At 47.2% G+C, this 23107-nt stretch overlaps 1 protein-coding gene across 1 annotated transcript in view; it reads right to left on the bottom strand.

The window, feature by feature from the left end:
• PIK3R4 (phosphoinositide-3-kinase regulatory subunit 4) overlaps positions 1–23107 on the bottom strand; it is a 1130409-nt gene that overhangs the window by 985989 nt on the left and 121313 nt on the right. The window contains exon 4 of the mRNA XM_069648735.1: positions 6035–6617. Coding sequence (XP_069504836.1) covers positions 6035–6617 — 583 coding nt within the window. The remainder of the gene's footprint in view (positions 1–6034; positions 6618–23107) is intronic.

Here is a 23107-nt window from a genome sequence, read left to right as displayed (position 1 = left end):
CGTAGGAGTATAGTTTTTATATATCGCGTGATTATTTTACAGAATGTTTGGTTAGTGCCTTCAATTGATATACACCTTAGTTTTCGTCCACTGGTGTTTGTTTTCAGTTATAATTAGTGTTATCCATAGTAATGCAAGTACTGTCTTTCAGGGAGATGCTGAAGTGTCCACCACATTGACAACAGCCCTATATGTTCTTCAGCAGCATGAGGTATGGATACTGACAGCTACATAGACCGTGATCATCAGGACTGGAACGATATTTCTTTCAGTTGTGGTGAAATGTCCTCAACGATGCAGTCCGAAACAAGTGTGACACCGGATGACAGTCTAATGAAAGAGGGCAAATACATAGTATTCGACAGTTGTTTGATGGATATTATAAGTATGCTGAAATGTGGGCATTCCGTCAGAGGGAAAGTATGGCGGAGGCCATTGATTCATGCGACTCGTCAAAAACAAGGCATTAACGTCAAAACACATGCCGCCTGTAGATTGAATCATAAGTTCTCATGGTCTGCACAACCGATGCTGGGCAAACTGCCAGCAGGCAATCTACTGTGTGCAGCTGCATCACGTTTTAGTGGCTCCAGTTTTAGAAAGTTAAAGTCTTTCTTTCAGTTTGTGGGACTCCATTTCATTTCTAAAACGCAGTAGTACAAATTCCGACATGATTATCTATTTCCGGCCATTAGTGATGCTTGGAAAATTGAACAATTGTCTCTAGCAAGTACATTCGAAGGCAAACGATTCAGGCTAGCCGGCGATGGACAGTGCGACAGCCCTGGATTTTCTGCCAAGTACTGCACCTACCACTTTCAGGACATGGATAGTAAGAAAATTGTGAGTTCGGTGGTCGTGCAGGTAACACAATGTATATCCTCAGTGGCCATGGAGAAACTAGGATTTATAAAATCAGTGGAATATCTACAATCGAGGGGAATGCACATCGACCTCATAGCCACGGACAGACACGTTTCAATTGCAAAGACAATGAGAGAGCAGTTTCCACATATTAAACATCAATTTGATGTATGGCATCTTGCTAAATCAATCAATAAGAAAATCTCGGCTGCAGGGGAAAAAAAAAGGTTTGGAAAGTATTTCACAGTGGTCCCAGTCTATCAGCAACCATCTTTGGTGGAGCTCCAAAACTTGTGAAGGGTCAGTGGAAATACTACTTGAAAAATGGCAGTCACTGATGCACCACTGTACCAACGTTCATCGCTGGTCAAAAAACCTACATTTCCACCAATGTGAACATGGCCCTTTGTCCCCAGAGGGGGCAAAGAAGAAGGAGTGGTTGATTCCATCTTCACCGACACACAAAGTCATTGAGAAGATTGTTTTCGATAAAACTCTATCAAGAGATTTGAGGGGACTGACAGAATTCTGTCACACAGGAGGTTTGGAGGTGTTCCACAATATGTGCCTAAGGTACAGGCCAAAGCGCTTGCATTTCAGCATGCAGGGCATGAAACATAGGACTCTACTTGCGGTCTTGGCCCATAACGAGAATCTCTGCCGTGAACAATCTAGGACTACGGTTAATGTAAGGATGCCTCACTACATTAAGGTGTTTTCTAAAAGTAGTAAGCAGTGGGTGATCAAACTAGTCTATGAGGAAATGGAGTTCGACTTTGTAAAAAGCCTTATTGTTGTTGTACTCGAGAAGCACAGATATGGAATTTTGAACGTTTCTGTGCAGAGCACTGATCCATTGCCACCAAACATTGCCACTGTGCCATGTCCACCCAAAGCAGAGCTGGTTGTGAAGTACAAATCCCTGTTTAAATAAATGTAATATGATTGTCTTTTTATAAATAAATGTTATTGTACAGTGTACATACAAAGTATGCTAACCCTAACCCCTCCCTTCACCATCCTGGGTGGCGAGCAACCTGGGTGTCATCTTTGACTTCTCTCTCTCTATTCACCTCATATCGCTGACCTTGTCAATATGTGCACGTATATATTTTTGTTGCTGTAACTAAGTTTCGCAATCTCATGTAAATGCTGCGCACTGTTAACCGAGGGGAGGCTCGCATATTGAAAATAATAAAACAAACAAACAATAAATCTCACTTTCAACTCAACTCCTTGGGTACGTTATAATTTCCCTGACCTTCCCCCAAAAAGTCAATGTCTCCATAGTTATGGTTCTCTAGGGCTGCAAAGCTCGCGGACAACGAGGACAAAATTGGGGGCCTCAGAAAGCGCCAAGCAAGCCGTTGCAGATGGGAGAGAAGCCAGTTCGCATTTGCACATTGAGGCCTAGTACATAGATGGATTCGAAAATTCAAGTTATCAAAGATGGCTTTACATGGGATTTTTCAAAGTAAGAATGTATGTTCATTTAGAGTGAAGGTCAGCGGCTTTGATTTTCAGCTGGCGGCCTGAAGAGGCCCACGCCTCGCACTGGCAGTATAAGGTTCTATTGTTTTTTTACCTTGAGAGACAGGGACCATGCCGAAAGGACTTCATTTGAAGGAGGGCTGCAATAACGTAAGAGACGATAAGGCAGAAAATTCGGAAACTAGACCGAGTTTCATGTTAGTTCAGTATACGAAAAATAGTTGTCAAGAGCACTGTGGGATTTACGGACTGCATTATGCAGAGACACAATGGAAATTGCAAATATAATGTAAGTAACTCTTTAGACGCTTTTATACCGGAATGAAGAATTAATGAATGGATGAATGAATGAATGAAGAGCAAGTAAAACGTTTGTGCGATCGTCTTTGTACCGGGCGCATGGGCATGCAGGTCCACATTCCACACGCATGTAGACAAACAGTCGTTTCTCATTGTGTGTTAACCTTGATTTATTTCGTTAGTTTTCGCATTGATTTTAGAGTCGAACATACTCCATTGCACTATCCTTGCAAGCAAATAGTTTCATATCGGCCGTAATAAATAAAATGAATAATATTAATAAAGATCGGCTGGCGAGACTAATTATAATTTTTATGTTTTCAACTGCTACTGCCACCAGTTTCAGACCCCGGCAGATGTTTTTTTCACCCGCCAGCTGCAGTTTATCGTAAACAACTGCACCACTTTGTCGATCTTATGGGACGATCGCCAAGGGCCCATATGCCCTTATGCGCTACTAGCAGCTAGAAGCACCATATCAACCTTTACGCTGGCCTAGTGCCTAGTTGATGGAACAGCTTTGCGGTTCACCGTGCGACCAAAGTGCTTCTTTTAACGAAAACCAACACCCTGTGTACCATAAAGGAACAGTGTGCGACTCACGATAAAACGGAACAGGATTTGCGGATAGAGAGAAAAGAAAAAAAAAAATCACATTCCGATTTAATATGCCAATTGCTGAATATTCTATTAACATTTAATGTTAAATAAATGTACTTTACCAAATGTGACTTGTTGCTGTTTGATTTGAAAGTACAGTTTCATATTCCGAATTATGGCGCGCTGTGTTGTGAGATGATCTGTGTTGGTTTCCGGGTTCTGTGTGAAGTCGCGTAGAAGACGACTGGGCGCGGTTGCCTACGCAGCACAGTAACCTCACGGAGAGAGGCGGGGAATATGAATGTTTTGATAATGTCAGGCTCAGGGGCGGGGGATATGATTTAGTGCCGCAAAAGCAGGTCAGCCAGGGCGATGCCGCAAGTGATATGATTATCACAAAATGGCAGCGCCTGGTGCCTGTTTTCGCGTGCGTTTAATGGATGAAAACTCGGGTAAGGTCCATAGGAAATTTTTCTAAAATCGAGCGACTTAGGCTTAAAAACACATGGCCGACCCGTAGGGACAATAAACATTTTTGAGACCCTGAACAAAACCAATCCGGCGATTCCACCTCTATGCTGGCGAGGCAGCGCAGACACCGGCACCTTATTCCACTTGCTATGGTCATGCCCGAAATCCACAAAGTTCTGGAAGGAGATCGCTAACAAGCAAATCACTGGCATAGCGATCCCATGGGACCCAGGAATAATCCTACTGGGCTGCACAGGAGACGGCCAATTCCCGTTGCCTGGCCGATTGGCGAACCTATGTTCCCAACTGCTGACAGTGGCAAATATTTCAATAGCAAGACTGTGGAAACATCCAGAGGGCCCTGCAGTCAGCATGTGGTGGTCTAGATTTTGGGACATTGCAGTTGCGGATAAAATAACTGCCTTCCGTCTAGAAAACAGGAGCAAGTTCTACAACACCTGGGCTCCCTTCTTGGACTACGCACAGCAATTTCCAGGAGTGGCGCGACAACCTCCGTCCCTCCGTTGGCTCGCTAAATACGACTAACGACGCTTCGAACCCTCGCCCGAGGCTTCCACCATGCACATCCCAGACATAGAGACACTGGACCACGAGTGGTAGTGACCGGCTGACACATCTCGACACAACAGCCCATGCTGCTGCTTTGCCCAGACCCCATCAACAGCAATGGTCCCCATCATGATTCTCCATGAACTAAAGCGTCTTCCCCCTGCCCCTGGACTGTCCCCCTGACCCTGCCCATCCCAACTCGGTTACGTTATGTTATGTTACTTTGCATTTATATAGCGCCTTATGTACCATTGGTATGGTCTGAAGGCGCTGGTGGGTTGAACACCCTCGGGAACCGAAGTTCAAGTCAGTGGAGAGAGTAGAGAGTGTCAAAGGTGCTTGTGAGCACCGGATATGTGTGCAGCTGGTGTGGCATTTGTGTAATAGCTGCTTCATAGCGGTAGGTGTGGTGGTTGAGAGATCAGGGGTATGTGTTCGTTCTGGCAGGTTTTATCCAGACCGGTTCTGGCTGGGTTAGGCCTGAGGAGAACGCCTGGCTGGGAGGTGTGAAACCAGCAGTGATTAGTTAGAGTGATGTGGAGTATGAGGCAGATGTTGGTATGAGAACAGCTATACCGAATGGTGTCATAGTATCTCTGTGATCTAGTTGAATGGTGATGTAAAGAGGAGAGTAAGCATGGTGATGTGATAAGATGGTTTACATGCTCTTTCAAACGTTACATGCATTCCAAACCATTCATGTATGTCGCGCACTTCTATGCGCTCTAGTCCGTTCCATGCATTCCAGTCAGCTCCCTGAATACTAGTGTTCCCCAGACCATTTCATGCACTCCAAACCGTTCCACGCACGTATATGGTTTGACTTTGTTTTGTTTTTGCATTTGTCTCACTATGTTCCAAATGATGCCTATTGAGATGCTTGTTTGTTGTTACAATCAAATAAAACGATTTGTTGAAAAAAAAAAATTGGGGGGTCCAAAGGAGAAATCTTTCATAAAAAACCAAGCTCAGATGTATGAAAAATCAAATTATTGCTCAAAAAGCGTGATTCCTATACATGAAAGGTGTTTTGATTTTTCATACAACAGAAATTATAATTGGAAAACAATCTCTGCAGCTTTCACAGTTGATAAACTATTCTATCTGGTAAATTGTACAAGGACATTTTCAATTGGGGTTACTACACAAGTTAGTCCAGTGTTCTGCAATATTTGGCTCGCCAAATGTTTTGGACTACAACTATCATGATCCCTCACCATTGAATGTGCTGGTTATGGCTGATGGAAGTTAAAATTCAAAATATCTGGTGAGTATCAGGTTGCAGATCCCTCAGTTATACAAACATACCGATGTGACATTAGAACACATGTAAAAGACATTGAAAACATAATGGTTTTTCTCTAATGGACAACACGTTCTAGTGTGCATATCATATGGAAGTTAGATGTATGACTCGCAAAGCACTATATCCTTGTTCGGTAGAGGTACCTCCTCCTTAATATGTGATGCCCGATACCCAGGAGCTGCAATTAACTACTGCTAAAGAAATCTCTATTTTGAACCCATCGACAGTGATTGCATATCAAAATCATCATTATTATTATCATCATCATGTTAGAAAAGTATATAAATGGATTCCAAGTATACCCTTAGTTGGTATAAGTCAGATGAAAAATGCACCCGTTTCTTCTTTTTCTGTTCACCTCATTTACATTCATCAACGCATTCAAATATTCAATTAAACATTAAACATCCAAACATTTTTGTCTGTTCTTACCAGCATAGGCCAGACGGACAATGGTGGCCTCATCTTGTGCCAAATGAGCAATGCCAGGCAAAATATATTCTGGGTAAATATTGATATCATTTCGTGGCACTTCTTTAACCAGGGAAAGCACTTTTGTGAGCGTCCTTACTGCTTCTGCCCTCACCCGGGGCTCAGTGTCATTGCTGAAATGTAAGAGGTAGGGTGTGATGCGATCCAGTAGAATGTCAACACTTAGTCTAGGTGCTAGCTGGAGAATAAGTTCTAGGGCAGCCAACTTGGAATCGCAGCATTTAAGGGTCTGCAAGCAGGAAGTGATCACAGACACTAAAATAAGTAGACCATTCTCTTTGGTTTCACCTTCAGCTTTCTCAGTCTGGTCATCACCACATAAATTGTGGATGATATTGTCCAGGTCTTTTCGAATGACTAGGATACGTTCATCTGCCAGCAGGAAAGTTTCCTTAGCAAACTGTGCCATGTATGGCTGCAGGAAGTTGTAGAAGATTTCTGGGAAGGCGTTCCCCCTCTGCTGTTTCAAGTAGTCTTCGGCATCCAAGCGCTTTTCTGGTTCACGATGGATCATTTGAGAGACCTCAAAAAAGAACACAAGTTAAGATGTCAAATTTGTACAAGATATAGTAAAGGCTTAAGCTATCAAGTGATGGACGGGAAAGTGTTTATTTAGTGCACTGTTCCACAATGTTTCATCACCGTTTCTTTTTCGGGACACTGGCAGGCTAACAGGCGTTATTAGAACAAGTAAATAGGAGAGGGCAAAGAAGGCATGCAAAATTGTATTTGTTTGAAATCACTGCTAAACTGGTAAGATTGTTACTTTCTAGAAAATTATCCTAGAGATTTAAGGAGGTATTTAGGAGATATTTGGGGGTAATGTACTCCACTCAGAAGAAACCCTCTTGAACAGAATGTGAAGCTCCCCTTGTTGCCAAACTCAAAGCAGTAAGGAACAAGTTACTTACCTGTAACTGTTGTTCTCCAGCATGGGTCTGGCATGGATTCACATGCTCATGAATATTCCCCGTCGTCAGGCCGGGAATCCTCGGTAAAGAAAAAAATCAGTATCAGTTTCGTTTCTGATCAGTCTTTCTTAGTAGTAACCAATCACTGGTCTCTGGGTCATACTGCCCCCAGCCAATGACTGCCCTCTCCCTAAGCCCCGCCTCTGGCAGCCATCCTCAGATTTGGTAGCACATAAAGTGGCAGTATGACCAAGTGAAGAGCCGCAGAGGGGTAGGAGGGAGCGTTTGCATGTGAATCCATGCCAGACCCATGCTGCAGAACAACAGTTACAGGTAAGTAACTTGTTCCTTCTCCAGCATGGGGTCTGGTATGGATTCACATGCTCATGAACATAAGAATACATAGCAGTACACACATGCACAACCACGGGAGGTGGCAAAGGCTCAATATTAAGCATTACATAAAAACTGAACATTAAGCATTTCTTACCTCCTACCAGGCTCACCTTAAGCGAACAGGTTGCGCAGCACTGCTTGGCCGACCCTGGACTCCCCCCTGGAATCCCGGTCGACGAAGTAGAACTTCGTGAAGGTGTGCATCGACCTCCATGTAGCAGCCCTGCAGATGTCCAGCAGGGGCACACCAGACAAGAACGCCATGGTAGCAGCGACCGCTCAGGTCGAATGGGCTATCGGACGGCCGGACAATGGTCGGTTCGCCAACCGATGACAGTGCATGATGCAGCCGGAGAGCCATCTGGAAATGGAAGCCTTCGAGAGGGCCTTCCGTTGATTCACAGGTCTAAAGTTCACAAACAGCTGTGATGTCTTCCGAAAATTCTTTGTTCGGTCCACGTAGAACTTCAGCGCTCTAGCTACATCCAGCGAGTGCAAAGTCCTTTCGGCCGGCGACGAAGGCGAAGGGAAGAAAACTGCTAACACCAAGGGCTCGTTGAGATGGAAGTCCGACGGCATCTTGGGCATGAAGGAGGGGTGCGTCCTCAGCACTACCCTCGTATCATGGAAAGTCAAGTATGGAGGCTTGCAGGATATGGCCTGGATCTCTCCCACTCGTCGTACGGAGGTGATGGGCACAAGGAACGCTGTTCTCCACGACAGGAATTTCAACAGTGCCGAATGCAGAGGCTCGAATGCCGGACCCATGACCCTGGTCAGCACCACGTTGAGCTCCTATGCCGGGGCTGGAGCCTTCACCGGCGGGAACAATCCGAACAGTCCCTTCATAAACTCCTTCACCAGGCGATGAGACCACAGGGATGACCGTCCCGTAGTTCTGGTGTAACGGGAAATTGCTGCAAGATGAATCTTGATGGAAGCGTGAGCTAGCCCCACCTTGGCCAGCGACAGCAGGTACCGCAGCACTTGAGGGGCCGTAATTCGCAGAGGGTGAATCTTCTGTGCACGGCACCAGCGAGAAAACTATTCTACTTGTGTCCGTAGCACTTTAGAGTTGAGGAGGCCCTGGCCTTTGCAAGCACCTCCTTGCAGTCCACCGGGATATCGTACCCTCCAAACTCTAGTGCTGCAGGAGCCAGGCCTCTGGGTCGTGATGGAGGATGGCGCCTCCTTCTCTGTAGAGAAGGTCTGCGTCCGTCAACAGTCCGACTGGGGCGGGGGACGCTGACAAGTCCAGAAGGTCCGGGAACCAGATCTGTCTCGGCCACGCCGGTGCGACAAGGATCATCCTGCACCGGGACCTCTTGAGTTGGTTGAGGAGTCGGAGCAACAACGGCAACGGAGGGAACGCATACAGGAACAGGCCGTCCCAGGGGAACTAGAAAGCATTGCCCATGCTCCTCGGCTGGGGAAATCTGCTGGCGAACCTCTGCCACTTGGACATCGTCGCCGTCGCAAACAGGTCGATCTCGTGTTTGCCCCATTGTTGGAAAAGTCGATTCACTTGATCCTGACGCAGCTCCCACTCGTGGCACGAGCGCAACTCCCTGCTGAGTGAGTCAGCGATGATGTTCTTTATTCCTGCTAGATGGAAGGGCACCAGAAACATCCTCTGGGCGACGGCCACAGATCCTGGGCCTCCTTGGACAGGGCTTGGGATCTGGTGCCTCCCTGCTTCCTGATGTAGAACATTGTGGTGGTGTTGTCGGTGAAGACCCTCACCACCTTGCCCTTGAGGGACGGGAGAAACGACCTGAGGGCCCAGAACACTGCTCGGAGTTCCAGGATGTTGATGTGGAGTGACCTCTCCTCTGGGAGCCAAAGGCCTCTCGCGTGCAGATCTCCAATGTGCGCTCCCCATCCCTCCAGGGAGGCGTCCGTCGTCACCGTCTCCTGATGTACCGGGGTCTGAAAGTCCTTGCTCGTCGCGACATGCGCGCGGGTGCCCCACCATCGGATCACTTGGTGGAAAGCCTTGTTGAGCGGGATCCTGTCTTCGAAGCTGCCCGTCGCTTGTGTCCAACGGGCGTCGAGGAACTCTTGTAGAGGACGCATCCATAGCCTGCACAGGCATAACCAGGTAGATGCATGAGGACATCATTCCGAGTAGGCACTTGATGGATCTCACCCTGGCCACGTCCGTGGCCAGCAGGCGCTGCACCTTGCCCAAGATGGCCTTTGTCCTTTCCTCCGACGGCGAGGCCAATCGCCCCACTGTATCAAGCTTGGATCCCAGAAACAGTGCGACCTGCGACGGGACCAGGTGGGATTTCGAGTAGTTGATGGAGAATCCCAGGTCCGTGAAAAGTTGGAGGGTCTCTGCTGTGTGTTCGACGTGTGTTCGAGTTCTCTTGTCCTTGCACGGATGAGCCAATCGTCCAGGTAGGGGTAGACATGGATCCCCAAAGGCGCAGCTGTGCCACCACTGGTGCGAGGCACTTGGTAAACACCCTGGGTGCCGACTTCAGCCCGAATGCCAGGGCCTTGAATTGGTAGTGCCACCCCTGGACTACAAATCTGAGAAACTTTCGGTGTCCTTTTAGAATGGGGATGTGGAAGTAAGCATCCTCCAAGTCCAGCGACGATAGGAAGTCGCCCTCCTCCAGCTGTCCAAGCACGTGCTGGAGGGTGACCATCCTGAACTTTTGCGCCTTGATGTATTTGTTTAACCGCTGCAGGTCCAGGATGGGCACCAACCGCCTGCCTTCTTTCTGACGAGGAAGTACCTTGAGTATACTCCAGAGCCCCAGAACCTCTTTGGGACGAGCTCGATGGCACCTTCCTTGAGCATCGCCCTTACTTCTAACAGCAGTTGAGGGACGTGATTTTCCTTCCTGGCCACGGGAAGAATGTAGGGGCAATTCTTTAGAAATTTGAGAGTGTACCCGTGGGCCAGGGCATCCAGCACCCAAGGGTCGGTGGAGATGGACTCCCAGACGCTGACGAACTTTGCCAGCCGGCCTCCCACCGGGGTGCTCAGGTGGGGGCCTGACGCTACGGCCAGTTCAGTCCTGCTTGGAGGTGGCTTTGCCACCTTGGCCACGACGATGAGATCCTCCCAACTTGCCGCGTCCTCTGTAGGCCTGCGATGATGAGCAGGCCGTCTGGCGGTACATCGAGGAGCTACCGCCAGATCCCTTGGAGGCAACCTGTTTCAAAAGAGCGGACGTCGTTGCTGCAACACTCCCAAGGCCTGAGCCGTCTCCGTGTCTGTCTTAATGGCCTGAAGTGACTCATCCACTGTTTTTCCAAACAGGTTGTTCCCGTCGAAGGGCATGTCCAAAACTCTGGTTTGCACATCCTGGCGGAAATCAGTTGCATTGAGCCATCCCCGCCATCAAAGGCAAACACTGTTGCCCAACTGGCAGAATCCGGTGTCAGCGATATACGTGGCCACCGTTATGGCGTGGTCCGACGCCACCTCACATTCCTGCAGGATCTCCAGAGCCTCTGACCTCTTGTTGTCCCGTAGGAAGTCCAGCAGGGGAGCGATATTGTACCACAGCTCCCTGTTGTAGCGGGCCACAATCGCTAGGGCGTTAGCCGCCTTAATTGTCGTCGCCGCAGATGACTCGTCGTCCCATGGCGTCCAGCTTCTGTCCCATGGCCTCCAGCTTCTTTCCCTCGCCACCCTCGCCGTCAGGTGGGGAGGTTGAAGTTGAGGATGACACCCCCACCACCTTCTTCTTGGCTGCCGCCGAGACGACCGAATCCTAAGACACAAAGGGGCAGAATCGGGGACCCGGTACTTCTTCTCGTACCGATCCCTCTTGGCAGGTGTCATGGATGGGTTCTTCATGAGAGCAAGTCCCTCCTCCCAGATGTCGGCCATCAATGGTACCACGAGGACCGTCTTCCTCCTGGCCTCGCACCGCTGATAGAGGAAACCTTCCTTCTGTTCCTCAGGGCAGAGCTGAAAAAGCTTGGATGCCCGGCAATCATGGTGTGGAAGGAGCCAATTTCGTCGGGCGGAGAGGCCAGAGGGGGTGGTGATGGAAGGCCCATCCCGCCGTCACCACCATCATCATCATCCGTCCCCGTCGTGGCCGTATCCGTTCCCGTGTCATCCCTAGGATCAGGGGAAGGAGATGAAGGCTAAGCGGGCCACGAGGGCTGGAAAGGCGGGGGGGGTGAACTCTCCTCCGCTTGTTTGGAGGGCTTCCCGACGGGCCCGGTTCTGTTGGGTCATCCGTTGGGGTGAGAGGCAATCTCGTCCTTATCTCCGTGCACAAGGTTTGGATTGCCATCAAAACGGCCACCAAGTTGTCCTGAGGCTCGGGCACTGGCTGCGAAAGGCGCGATGGTTGCTCCTCCTCCACGGGAGTCTCGTCGGCGCCACCCTCGCTCTTTTCGTCTGCCTCCTTGGGGTTCCCCTCGTGGGACCGGATCTCCACAAACCTCTTGTTGAGGCCCTTCACGACTTCAACCAGCTCCTCCTCAGAGGCTGTATCCGTGTCCGTGACGGACACCGCCACCCCCCCCTCTTTTTCCACCAGGTTCTTATCGATGGGCTGAAAAGAGGATTCCCTCGGTGGCGGCAGGGAAACTCTGGGCCCCTAGGTCGCCTCCACTGGGTTAGTTCTCCACAGGCTTCGCCAGGGCCAGCGCGACCCCCTCAATAGATGCCTTCACTGGGTGAATCAAGGCCTTCACCACTTTGGGCGCGCTTGAGGCCTTCACCTTTGGGGAGGGGTCACCGCCTCGTTCCCTCTCGGCTGATCCCTTTCGAGATCGACCGGGGCCTCTCCAGAAGCTTAGCCAGGTTCTCGGATTTTCTCTTCCCCGAACCAGAGCGTTGGCTCGCGGTTGATGGCGTCGGTGAAAGTGCGCCCTGCCTGGCAGCTGAGGAGCCCGACACTTCGGCGCTCCAGGTGCCCTCGGACTTGCAGTGCTTTGCCTTCTGTTGGGCTCTGTCGCCGGGGCACCCTCACAGGACTTAGAAGACCGCTCGGACTTCTTCTCACCTGCTGGGCCTTTCTCCAACCAGCTGGCGAGGCGGGTCCGATGATCCCTCGTAGTCCGTTCCGACAGGTTCTTGCAAAATGCAGTCCTTTTCCACGTGCGTCTTGTCTTCGTGAAGGCAGTAGAGACACCTCAAATGCTCATCCTCCTTGAAAACATTCTGTAATTCGCATCCAGGGCAGTTCCTGAACAGCTTGGATCCGGGTCTCGAGCTTCCCTTGTCCTGGGCCACGTCCACGAGGTAGGCCTCAGATCTTCTGGAATCCTCCAAGAAGCGTAACTCGACGAAAACTTGATCCTTGAGGGGCGTAGAAAATTCCGGAAACGGGTCCCCGTTGATCGGAAGTAGAAACAGTGGAGCTCGAGGCTCGATTGAGCGAAAAAAAAAGAGATAAAACTCCTTGAAAAAACGCAAAACGCAGTAAAAGCTCGAGAGCTATAGAACGAGGACTCCCAACACTTCAACGTGCAGTAAAAATCTGAGGATGGCTGCCAGGAGTGGGGCCAGGAGGGGGACTTAGGGAGAGGGCAGTCATTGGCTGGGGGCAGTATGACACAGAGACCAGTGATTGGTTACTACTAAGAAAGAAATCAGAAATGAAACGGATACTAAATTTTTCTTTACCGAGGATTCCCAGCTTGACGACAGGGAATATTCATGAGCATGTGAATCCATGCCAGACCCCATGCTGGAGAAATGAAATGCCAATCTTTTTGGGGAATCATTTGCTGTAGACTATTGTGTTATCCTACTCTGCAAAACATAAGAAGCACAGGCACTGAAAGATCGAAAAACAATATTGGGGGAGTTGGTTGCAGAATCTTAGGGTCTGCACTAGAGAAGGTTTCTCCTACACAAAATACTAGGGAGCACCGGCTCCTTACGGCACAACTCCCTCACAACCAACTGACAACTCCTGATCACAACGAACAACTCCTGATCACGCACATCCCTGCGCATCACCCCCACTACCCTCCCGTCTACTCACCCCTGCTCAGACAGAACTGACCCTTACCTTTGGATCTTGCCCAGGCCGCCAGCCGGCGTCCCAGCCTTGCGGAACCCCCCCCACCCCCCCGACTGTTCTCGATCGTGAGGCACTGCTCCAGCGCCATCAGGCAGCATCCACCGGAGCTCTCCAGCACACAGAGCCTAGCGGCTCAACGTGGGTCTCCGCGCCGACCTCATCCCCAAGGGACGCCCCCGCGACTCTCCTCGGTGGCGCCTGCAGACCAGACAACATACTTCCAGCAGAGAAACGCGAGCCTCCGACGGCGCCTCCCTCGCTCCTTGGAGCAGCCTGTAGCTCGCGGCATCGTTGCCCCCGAGAAACCAGCGAGAGCTGCGTGGAGTAGCCTGTCTCCGGATCTCAAAGAAGCTTTCTCACCCCTGAGAGGGGTCAGCAGCTCCCCACGCCAGCGCCCTCTCATAGAAGCACATACGCCAGCAGACAGCCGTTTCCTTGCAGAACGGCTCGATCACTTCCTGGAGGAGCCCGCAACTCCCGACGTCACCACTGCCAGGATACCTACGAGACTTAGGATCTCGAGACCAGCACAGCGCCCCCCTTCACCCTGCCAGCCAACTACGGAGCACGAGGAAACCGCATGAACAGCCTGTGGTCTCCCGCGGAGTCCTGAATAGCTTGAAAGACGCTGAGCAGGTACACACTTCAGTCGTGGCACGAGCGACCAGTAGCCACACCACACCGACATCTAAGAAACGACACAGGAGTCGCATCGCAGCGCTGCTCACTGACACACCCTCATTGGACGGTATTACCCAAATTGTTTGTTTACAATTGTTCGAATGAACAATTGACCGGATTTAAAGGGTCACAATTGACCTTTTCACAATTGACCGTATGCATATATATATATATATATATATATATATATATATATATATATATATATATATATATATATATATATATATACACACATATGTTTTGGGGGGGTTTGGCGTTGGGTGGGGGGTTTCCCCCCACATACATGTTACAATTGACCTTCACAATTCGGTCAATTGTGAAAAGGTCAATTGTAATTCGAACAGTTGTAAAACGAACAATTCGTATACAACCCATTGGACTTCCATTAAGACACCAAAGGAACTCTTCTCTCAAATCCTGCCTTTTTCCTACCACCATATCTACAGGAATCCATACAACATGTGAAGAAAATTACTGGACTCCCATCACACCACCAAAGGAACTCTCTTCTTAATCCTGCTTTCTCCTCACCATCACACCTACAGGAATCCATACAACCTGTGAAGAAAATAACGTACAGAATGACCTACACTTTCTAACCACAGATCCCTCCACAGCACAAAATAAAGTTAAAAACAAGCCCAAAAGATATCAACCCACAACGGAATCAAGAAGCATATATTTTGTCCCCCTCCATCTTTGGCTCAATGCATCTACCGTGCACACAGGCACAAATCACATCCCCGGCTTGGGAGACCGAAAGGACTTGATCCTTGGATCCCAGTAAAGAAGTCTAACAGCATACCCGACTCCTCTGGCAGACACCAGCACAAGCAACATACAGGAGATCTGTGCCGGCTACCTACAGGAGACCGAAAGGGCCCGTCCCTTGGATCCTACGCCACACATCCACCGCAACAGAAAACTCAACATCAACAAGACACCGAAAAGACTTGTCCCTCAGATCTCAACAAGGAAGACACATCAATCAATGTTATAGTTATATTAGAGACTTGGATCTATCACCGCTGAGGAGACCGAAAGGGCACGACCCTTGGATCCTGAACGCAATACCAAGCACAACTTACCCTTAAGTACTGCTAGGAGACCGAAAGGGCTCGTCCCTTGGATCCTAACAGGAAATACACCAATCCATGAAGAATGTCTACAAATCGAATCACTAAACAACAAAGTAAAACGGCCAAAGACTAGACAAAGAACTAAACTTATCACTGCTAGCTCGTCTGATCAAGACTCGTCACAACTAACCATGGAACAATCTTTTCAAAGAGCACCAAATCCCAAAGGAAACCAAAAAGCCTTATCAAAGAACTCCGAAGCCAAACGAGAAGCCTATCTCGTAATAGAAGACCCTCCCAACATTGGCACGACCCTCCACGAAAACATTCAATCTGAATTTGAGAACCAACCTGCTGAAGAACAAATACTTACTCAAATCAAAGCACAAGTTCACAATCCTTGTACTGTAAATCAACAGGAAGACTCATCATCTCCAATCATTTACACTCCTGTGTCACCCCACAGCAACCAGGGAATTGATATTCTCGCCCAATCTACTGAAAACGATCGACCTGCAAAGATCAGTCCTCGGTGTAACAAAACACAAGACACAACATCAACACCTACACTCAGCACTCAAGAACCCAGAACAACGACATCTGACCACATTGAACCTCCAAATAACAACCTGAACTGCCCTAGCGGCAACACCAAGACAGCAAAAAAATAAGTTCAAACGACAAGTGATCAAAGTAACACTCTACACTCAATACCTAGCCCCGTAACACAAGAAACCACCAACAATTCGACAACAAAAGACCAACCTAACCACATTCCTGGCTAAGACACCCCAATACACCAACCAAGTGAACCCAGAGACGACCTACATCCTCAAAAACCACCCTGGACGTCATCCCAACAAACAAACAAAGAAACAGCAAGGTTAGCAAAATTGGCGTGGCTACAAACTCACAACTCCATCAAACTTGCACAACCTTCAGACGCTGCTGGTAACAAAATAAAAACCAAAGCAGCAAGATTATCAATGGACATTACTGAAATTGAGTCAATAATGACAAGCGTTGAAAAAAGAAAGGACTTTTTGGTAACTGACCAGGAATACATCAACTCCAAATAACAGACTCCGTGTATCACACACAATACCCAAAAATTACCTGTGAAAATAGAACCTCAATCTGACTATACTGACAAACAAACCTTCCCAACACGCTTCAATTATGATTCAGACGACTCCTACTATACGCCAGATCCTACAACAAAGAACTTAAAACCGATCACTCTACAAGACAAAAACACCAATACCACACCAAAAGACGATTACCCTGAAGAAAACAACAACCCGAGACTTCCGACAACAATGATAGATCTACAAAACATGCTCAGAGCAATACTCTCTCAAGCGATGATTCCCTTCCTCAAACTATATGAAAGTATGAAAGACAGCATCAAAGAACAAGCAACTCTCTTGGCTCTGATACACTCGAAACAAATATACATGGAGAACTTTGTCTCGTCACTCGAATCCCGCTTGACTGTTGAAGCGGAAGAATCACATCATTGGCAACAAAGATTAGCCGAAATAGCGAGAGGGGATCACCAAGAGAAAACAAAGCTAACAACAGAACTCTTGCAGTTGCTCAAAGCACACCATCAACAGCAATCAGTCCCGCAACCCAACATACTTACTCAAGAAGGAATACCAACCTTCCCTTCCGACAATCTACTCCAACAACCAATTGTAGCTACCTCGACCCATGAACATCACGTGCTGAATGAAAAAGCCAGAAACATCACCACTTCAAAATCGGATGCTATGGAACCTAAAAAAGCAACTAAGAACCCCAGTGAGGCATACCAGATCTTCACAAAAGAAAAAAACTCAAAGGATCCAAAACCTACACAATCCAAAACCAACAAAAAACGACAAACGGGCCAGAGAGCATTCCTAAGAACCGTGAAATCAACCGACCAACTCCTCACAGCTACAAAAAGTAAAACTCAAACTCGGACACTACCAACCACTGAAAATCAGGAAAAGCAAAACCCTGAAATCCGGACTCAGCCTCAAATGCCACAAAGACTGCCAGCTGCACCATCTATTGATAAAGAACTACTTAATTTATCTACCCATGAAGACCAATTACTAGACAACTTACTGCCACCATGCCAACCAACAAGCCATGCGAGCTTCATAATAATTGATGAATATCCTTTGGAACATGAACAACCAATAACTAATAACCAAGAAGAAATCTCAGACCTCTCTATAGAGGAAATCTCAGAAGCATCTCTAGAAAGCGACACAATGGATGAAATGAATACATGAAACATACGACCAAATCTCATCGGAGTCACTCATGACAAGCCTACATGATCGCACTGAACACAGCTTCATCTTTCCATCATTTATCAATCCGCTACAACAAAATGAAATTTACGAAATTCACATTGAAAACAAAACTAATAGATTAGAGCCTCTAATTCTAAACAGAAATAATGTTCTACGCCTTTTTGGAGCAATATCGCAATTGAAGAAAATAGCATCACAAGACATTGACTTCATAATATTCAAAGATGACCTAAACTTAGATTAGATTGTCATAGAGCTGGTGGACCCTAACAACCAGGAACTGATATTATCAAGTCATGCCCAGCTACAAAAACTTGGTTTCATCTGCTGGGCTGCCATAACCACAAGAATACCTAATAAACAGAAATACAGAGACATTTCGGACAGAGACCACAACCGGCAACATCAACCGAGACCACAAACGACCAACTGCGCTGCCGATCACACCGGAGCCGACAGAAAGTGGAGCCGATCACCACAAACACAAAAATCATGCAGAGATGAAAGACCGATCAGAAGAACCTATAATTCGGAAACTTCATTCACAGGAACCGCATCTTTAGAAGACTCAATGATCTCCCGCTCATAACAAATCAACAAACCTGGGATACACGTGGTCACTTTGCTCGTGGAACACCAGAAGAAACTTGCATCTCTTCACAAATCCGTCCAAAGACCTTGAACAATACCAAATCATATGCCTTCAGGAAACTTGGCTCAGCGAACCTCCGGCCTGTGATGGCTTTCTCACCTTTCTCATCCGTGCCATTGTCAAAAATCAAGGAAGACCAGCATCAGGTTCTCTTGACCCTAATCAAGATAAACCCCCACTGCACAGTAATGAGCACCGAAAACATCAATCCATGGATCCAATTAACAAAACTAATGTGCACCAAGATCGACTCAAACGGTGAAAATAAAACGGCACAACAGTTATAATCATAAATCTGTATTGGAGCCCTACAGCAATATCAACTGAAGCATTCATCGATGGTGTGTTCCTGGCAATTGACAAGGCCGTGACAAACCACCAACTACCAGAAATAATAATCTGTGGGGACCTGAATATCAAGCTATACAACCAAAATGGATCCCTCCGAACTCAGCCACATCTTGCTACGAAAGCAAAGAACTGGATGAATGAAATTACAAATCGCAATCTCATCCTTCTGAACCATGCAAGGAACAACTCTGTAGCCTACACGCCAACCTGGACTAGAGGATCATCAAACGCAATCATTGATTATATATTCCTATCATACAACCTACATGAATCTGTCATAATCGCACAAACGATTATAACTGATAAAGGTGACCACAACCAACTCACTGTCCACTCCGGGCCAACAATTCAGCAAAGTGAACCAGTACCAACAGTCTCTATGGAACTCGACGGCACAACATCAAGACTAAGGATTCCACAACCAGCCATGGCAAACTTACCGAAGAAACTCCATGATGCCATTCTAACAGATTCCGAGAAACTCAACTATGAATGGATCCTACTCCCTTTCCGGCAAACTCTCAAAAACCGCCCACACAAGGATCATCGCCATACATACAGCCAAGAAATAGCTGATCGGAAAAAATGCTTATATCGATCAATACGACGTCTAAAGAAAACAACATCTGCAGAAAACAAGAAACAGATCAAAAATCTGAAACAGAAATACGCAAACTAGAGAAAATCACAACAAAAAATCATCCAACAAGCAGTGCGGAAAACATAATGAAACTACACAAGATCCACAACATGAGAGAGCTCTGGAACTTGCTCAACGACAACCTGCAAAAACAGCACAAACTGACAGCTAATGTTCCACAGGAAACTTGGATTATGCATTTTTTCGACCATTTATGGAGCGCGAAAAATGCAACCCCAAAACCAAATGCCCACAAACAAACTGAAATGGCATGTAAAAATGCAGAATTTGAAGACTTCTTGCAGCTCATCAAAAACCTGAACACGTCTAGAGCGCCTGGCCCTGACAGACTTTCTAATGCTGTCATTAAGCAAGACCCGCCTGCCTGGGCGAACTTCATGTGCCATATCACAACCTTGGTAAAACACACTCAACCGAATACCAAACTCTTGGAGGTCGGCAATAATTGTTCCAATTCATAAGCAAGGACAAACAGAAGAACCACAAAATTTCCGCCCAATTGCCTTGCTAGACCCGCTTGTAAAGTTATTTGCCTCAATACTTCTGAAACAACTAACTGCGTGGGCACTCGAAAACAACAAATTCTCAGTAAGGCAAACGGGTTTCACAGCCAATGTCGGAACAAATCTTAATCTCATATTACTCCAACTATTAAAGCATGAAGCCATCAACTCTCACACTACAATACACGCAGCATTCATTGATTTAAAGATGGCCTTTGATGCAATTTCATGCCAAAAACTATGATCAAAACTCAGAGCATGGAACTGTCCATCGAACATCTTTGAACCAATCATTCTCCTCTATTCAGAAACTACCATAAAAGTGAGATTATCAAAACAAGGAGCCACCACCAACACAATTTCAACAGTAAATGGCCTAAAGCAAGACTGCCCCTTGGCAACAACTCTCTACAACCTGTTCACGGCGGACATAGAGGAACACGTAAGATCCAACAAAACCAATCCACCAAAAATAAACTCTACACCAGTCCCTGCGATGGCATATGCAGATGATATTGTTTTGTTGGACAAAACACCCACTGGACTACAAGCATCTCTGACAGCCCTGAGTAGCTATATGGACAAAAACGAACTAACGATCAACATCAGGAAAGCCAAGACAATGACCTTAACCAAATCATTCACAAAAAACCCACACAAGTCGAGATTTAACATCAATGGGAACCAAATAGAAAATGTGACAACTTTCAAATATCTTGGTGTCCTAATTAACCAATCAAAATCGGAGAAGCAATGGATTGATAAAATCGAACAAACCGCACAAACTCTAGCAAGACAAGGATGTATACTTCACAGGAAATACGGCCAGTTTTCATTCAAAACTATCACTGCCTACTACAGACAGAAGTACATCCCGATACTAACATATGGAACAGAAGCAATGCTGAACACCCGCACAATAAACTGGATGAACTTTGAAACAATTTTCTGGCGTAAAATTCTCCACTTCCACAGTCATATCCTATACCAAGAATCCGCTATGAAATGGCAACACAGTCAATTGAATCCATTGTACTATGGAAACGACTAGATATCTTCCGAAAAATACTCACCGACCAAAAAACCCCAGCTATCCAAATCCTCCGAGTCCAGGCTAATACCTTCAACAACACGGTATTACAAAAATGGAAACATTCAATGAGGAAGGAAATGGAAAATGAAGACATCACAGAAGAACAGCTAACTCTCCGCCCACAATTTGCAAAAATAAAAGTTCTTCAGAACAACTGGATAAGAACTATTCAAAAGAAGAACGTCTACAAACAGAATCTTCAATGCACAAAAGACAACAGGAAAATCAATGAACTACCACAATACCTTCGAATCTTTCCAGATCAGAGCATTAGAACAACATTCTTAAGAGTGCGTCTGAACATTCTACCCACAAACTCATACCTATCAACAACAAGACAGATCGATGTCACAAACAACTATTGTCAATTTTGCAAGGATCAAGCGATCCCAGAAACTATATTCCATCTTGTTATGGAATGTCAAGCACTTTCTTCTCAACGCAAACAATTTGGAGCGTTCCTCCAACTTTCAGAACAACAAATGAACACTCAAGAAAGATGGGCCGCCCTACTTAGTGGACATAACAATAAATACACTTATACAATCACTTTTTCCCTAAGCACCATTTTGGAACTGAAGAAAAGATTACCGTGAGATCAATTCTAAATCATTAGCTCTTACCATTCACAGATCACAAAGAAAATGATGAAAAAGTTTACAAATAAACTAAATCATCAACAACAACAAAAAATGCTGAGAAGGTCCGCAGAGATTTGACCAAGATAGCGGCCGATTTTGGACAAAGGAAAGTGCCAACGAGCAGTGGAAGAGCACCACAAGGACCATAACGGACACGCCACGAAAAATGACTATAGCTGGCAGGGAGTATGGTACAAATTCAGAAAATATTGATTGCGCATCTCTCACTGTTACGGTGACTATAGGAACCGAAGGGTGGCACTGGAGTCACAACGGACAGTGGCCCGATTGCAAAGCGCACAAGATACAAAATTGAAAGTTTGTCCCAACCAAAGGGCCGTAGCCATCAACGGGTCACAGCCCCCAGGCAAGGAAGCCCCAACAGTAGAGTGGGACTTTTGCCACACAAGCGCAACCAAGGAGGCACGCATCACTAGGTAACCGGTTCGGGGGACGGAAGACAGAGAGAAGGGGTTGCAAGAACAAAGCGACATGACCAGCCGAATGAAGCTAAAAGCAACGGATGAAATGCCAGCTGCAAGAGGCTGGGAATAACACAGAGCCTACTGGGCTCAGTGGACCAGCTTTGTTAAAAGCCAGGATGTATGTGGATTGAAGCATTTGGAAAGGGTACATAGACCCTCTGCACTGTGAAGGAGCTCTGTACAAGAAAGCGCAGCCCACACTTCTACACAATCATAATTGCAGCATCAGACACTGATCGAACAAAGTGATACAAAGTATCCAACGAAGGGCAACAGCTTTACTGTGGAAGCCACGGACGCAGCCTTGAGATAATAAGCACCCAGCGCCTCCAGGAAGGTGGAAACTGACAAGGCCGTGGGAGGAAAGGAGTCTGAAATACACGGACATGGGCTAAATACACAACACTGGGCAGAAACAAAGAACAAAGGCAGTGGAGCAGTGGTGGATGGTGGAAGGAGGAAGTTTGCAGAGGGGCTTCTCCGATGCAGATGACGAAGGTTGAACCTGGAAGTAAGGCATTGTGGTCCCAGGACACAGGGGCCAAAGCAGCTCACACAGACCTAGCGTCAACATTGGAATTATAACTACATGTGGGCTCAGCAAAGGTGCCTGCGCATAGTAGCTGACAGCACACTTGGCCCTAATAAGTGGAGTCTGCAAGGTATTGTTGACACACCCATAGGAGATGCGAATGCCGGCCGGGAACAAATAAATGCAGAACTGAATCCAGCACCCAAGAGAAAGGAAACTTCTACGCATAGGAATAAAACACAGGTGAGAAATGGGAGACCTGAACAGGGAGCATGCAAGCGGATAACTGAACCAGGCATCTGCACCGAGAGGCTGAACAGCGTACCACGGCGAAAGATTCAGAGTACATGTGGGACAGAGGCACGGACCATGGAAGAGCCCACAGATTAGCCATGTAAAGGGCACCATAGGACTAAAGCACCCCAGAGACTGGCAGTAAGCCCCTTTGTGCTGTAGCTACCAACAGACAGACACTGCGGTACGCAGGCCGAGTGCAGGATACACTACGCGGCATCACGGAGCCAGCAGCGGCCATCTACTTTATAACGACCCTGGCATTGTGACATTAAATATTCCCAGCCGGGAAACGCCGAGTACGGGATAGAATGAACCCCGCGGGCATAGCGCCACGGGTGTCTGAGGACAGGCGCAGGCATGGGAAGTGCGGCCTGTTGCACCACCAGTTTGGCTTGCCATAGACGG

Source organism: Ambystoma mexicanum, chromosome 2q (assembly GCF_040938575.1).
Source record: "Ambystoma mexicanum isolate Mex_15411 chromosome 2q, UKY_AmexF1_1, whole genome shotgun sequence".
NCBI lineage: Eukaryota > Metazoa > Chordata > Amphibia > Caudata > Ambystomatidae > Ambystoma > Ambystoma mexicanum.
The sequence above is the reverse complement of the archived record's forward strand: the minus strand, read 5'-3'. Positions and strand labels throughout refer to the sequence as shown.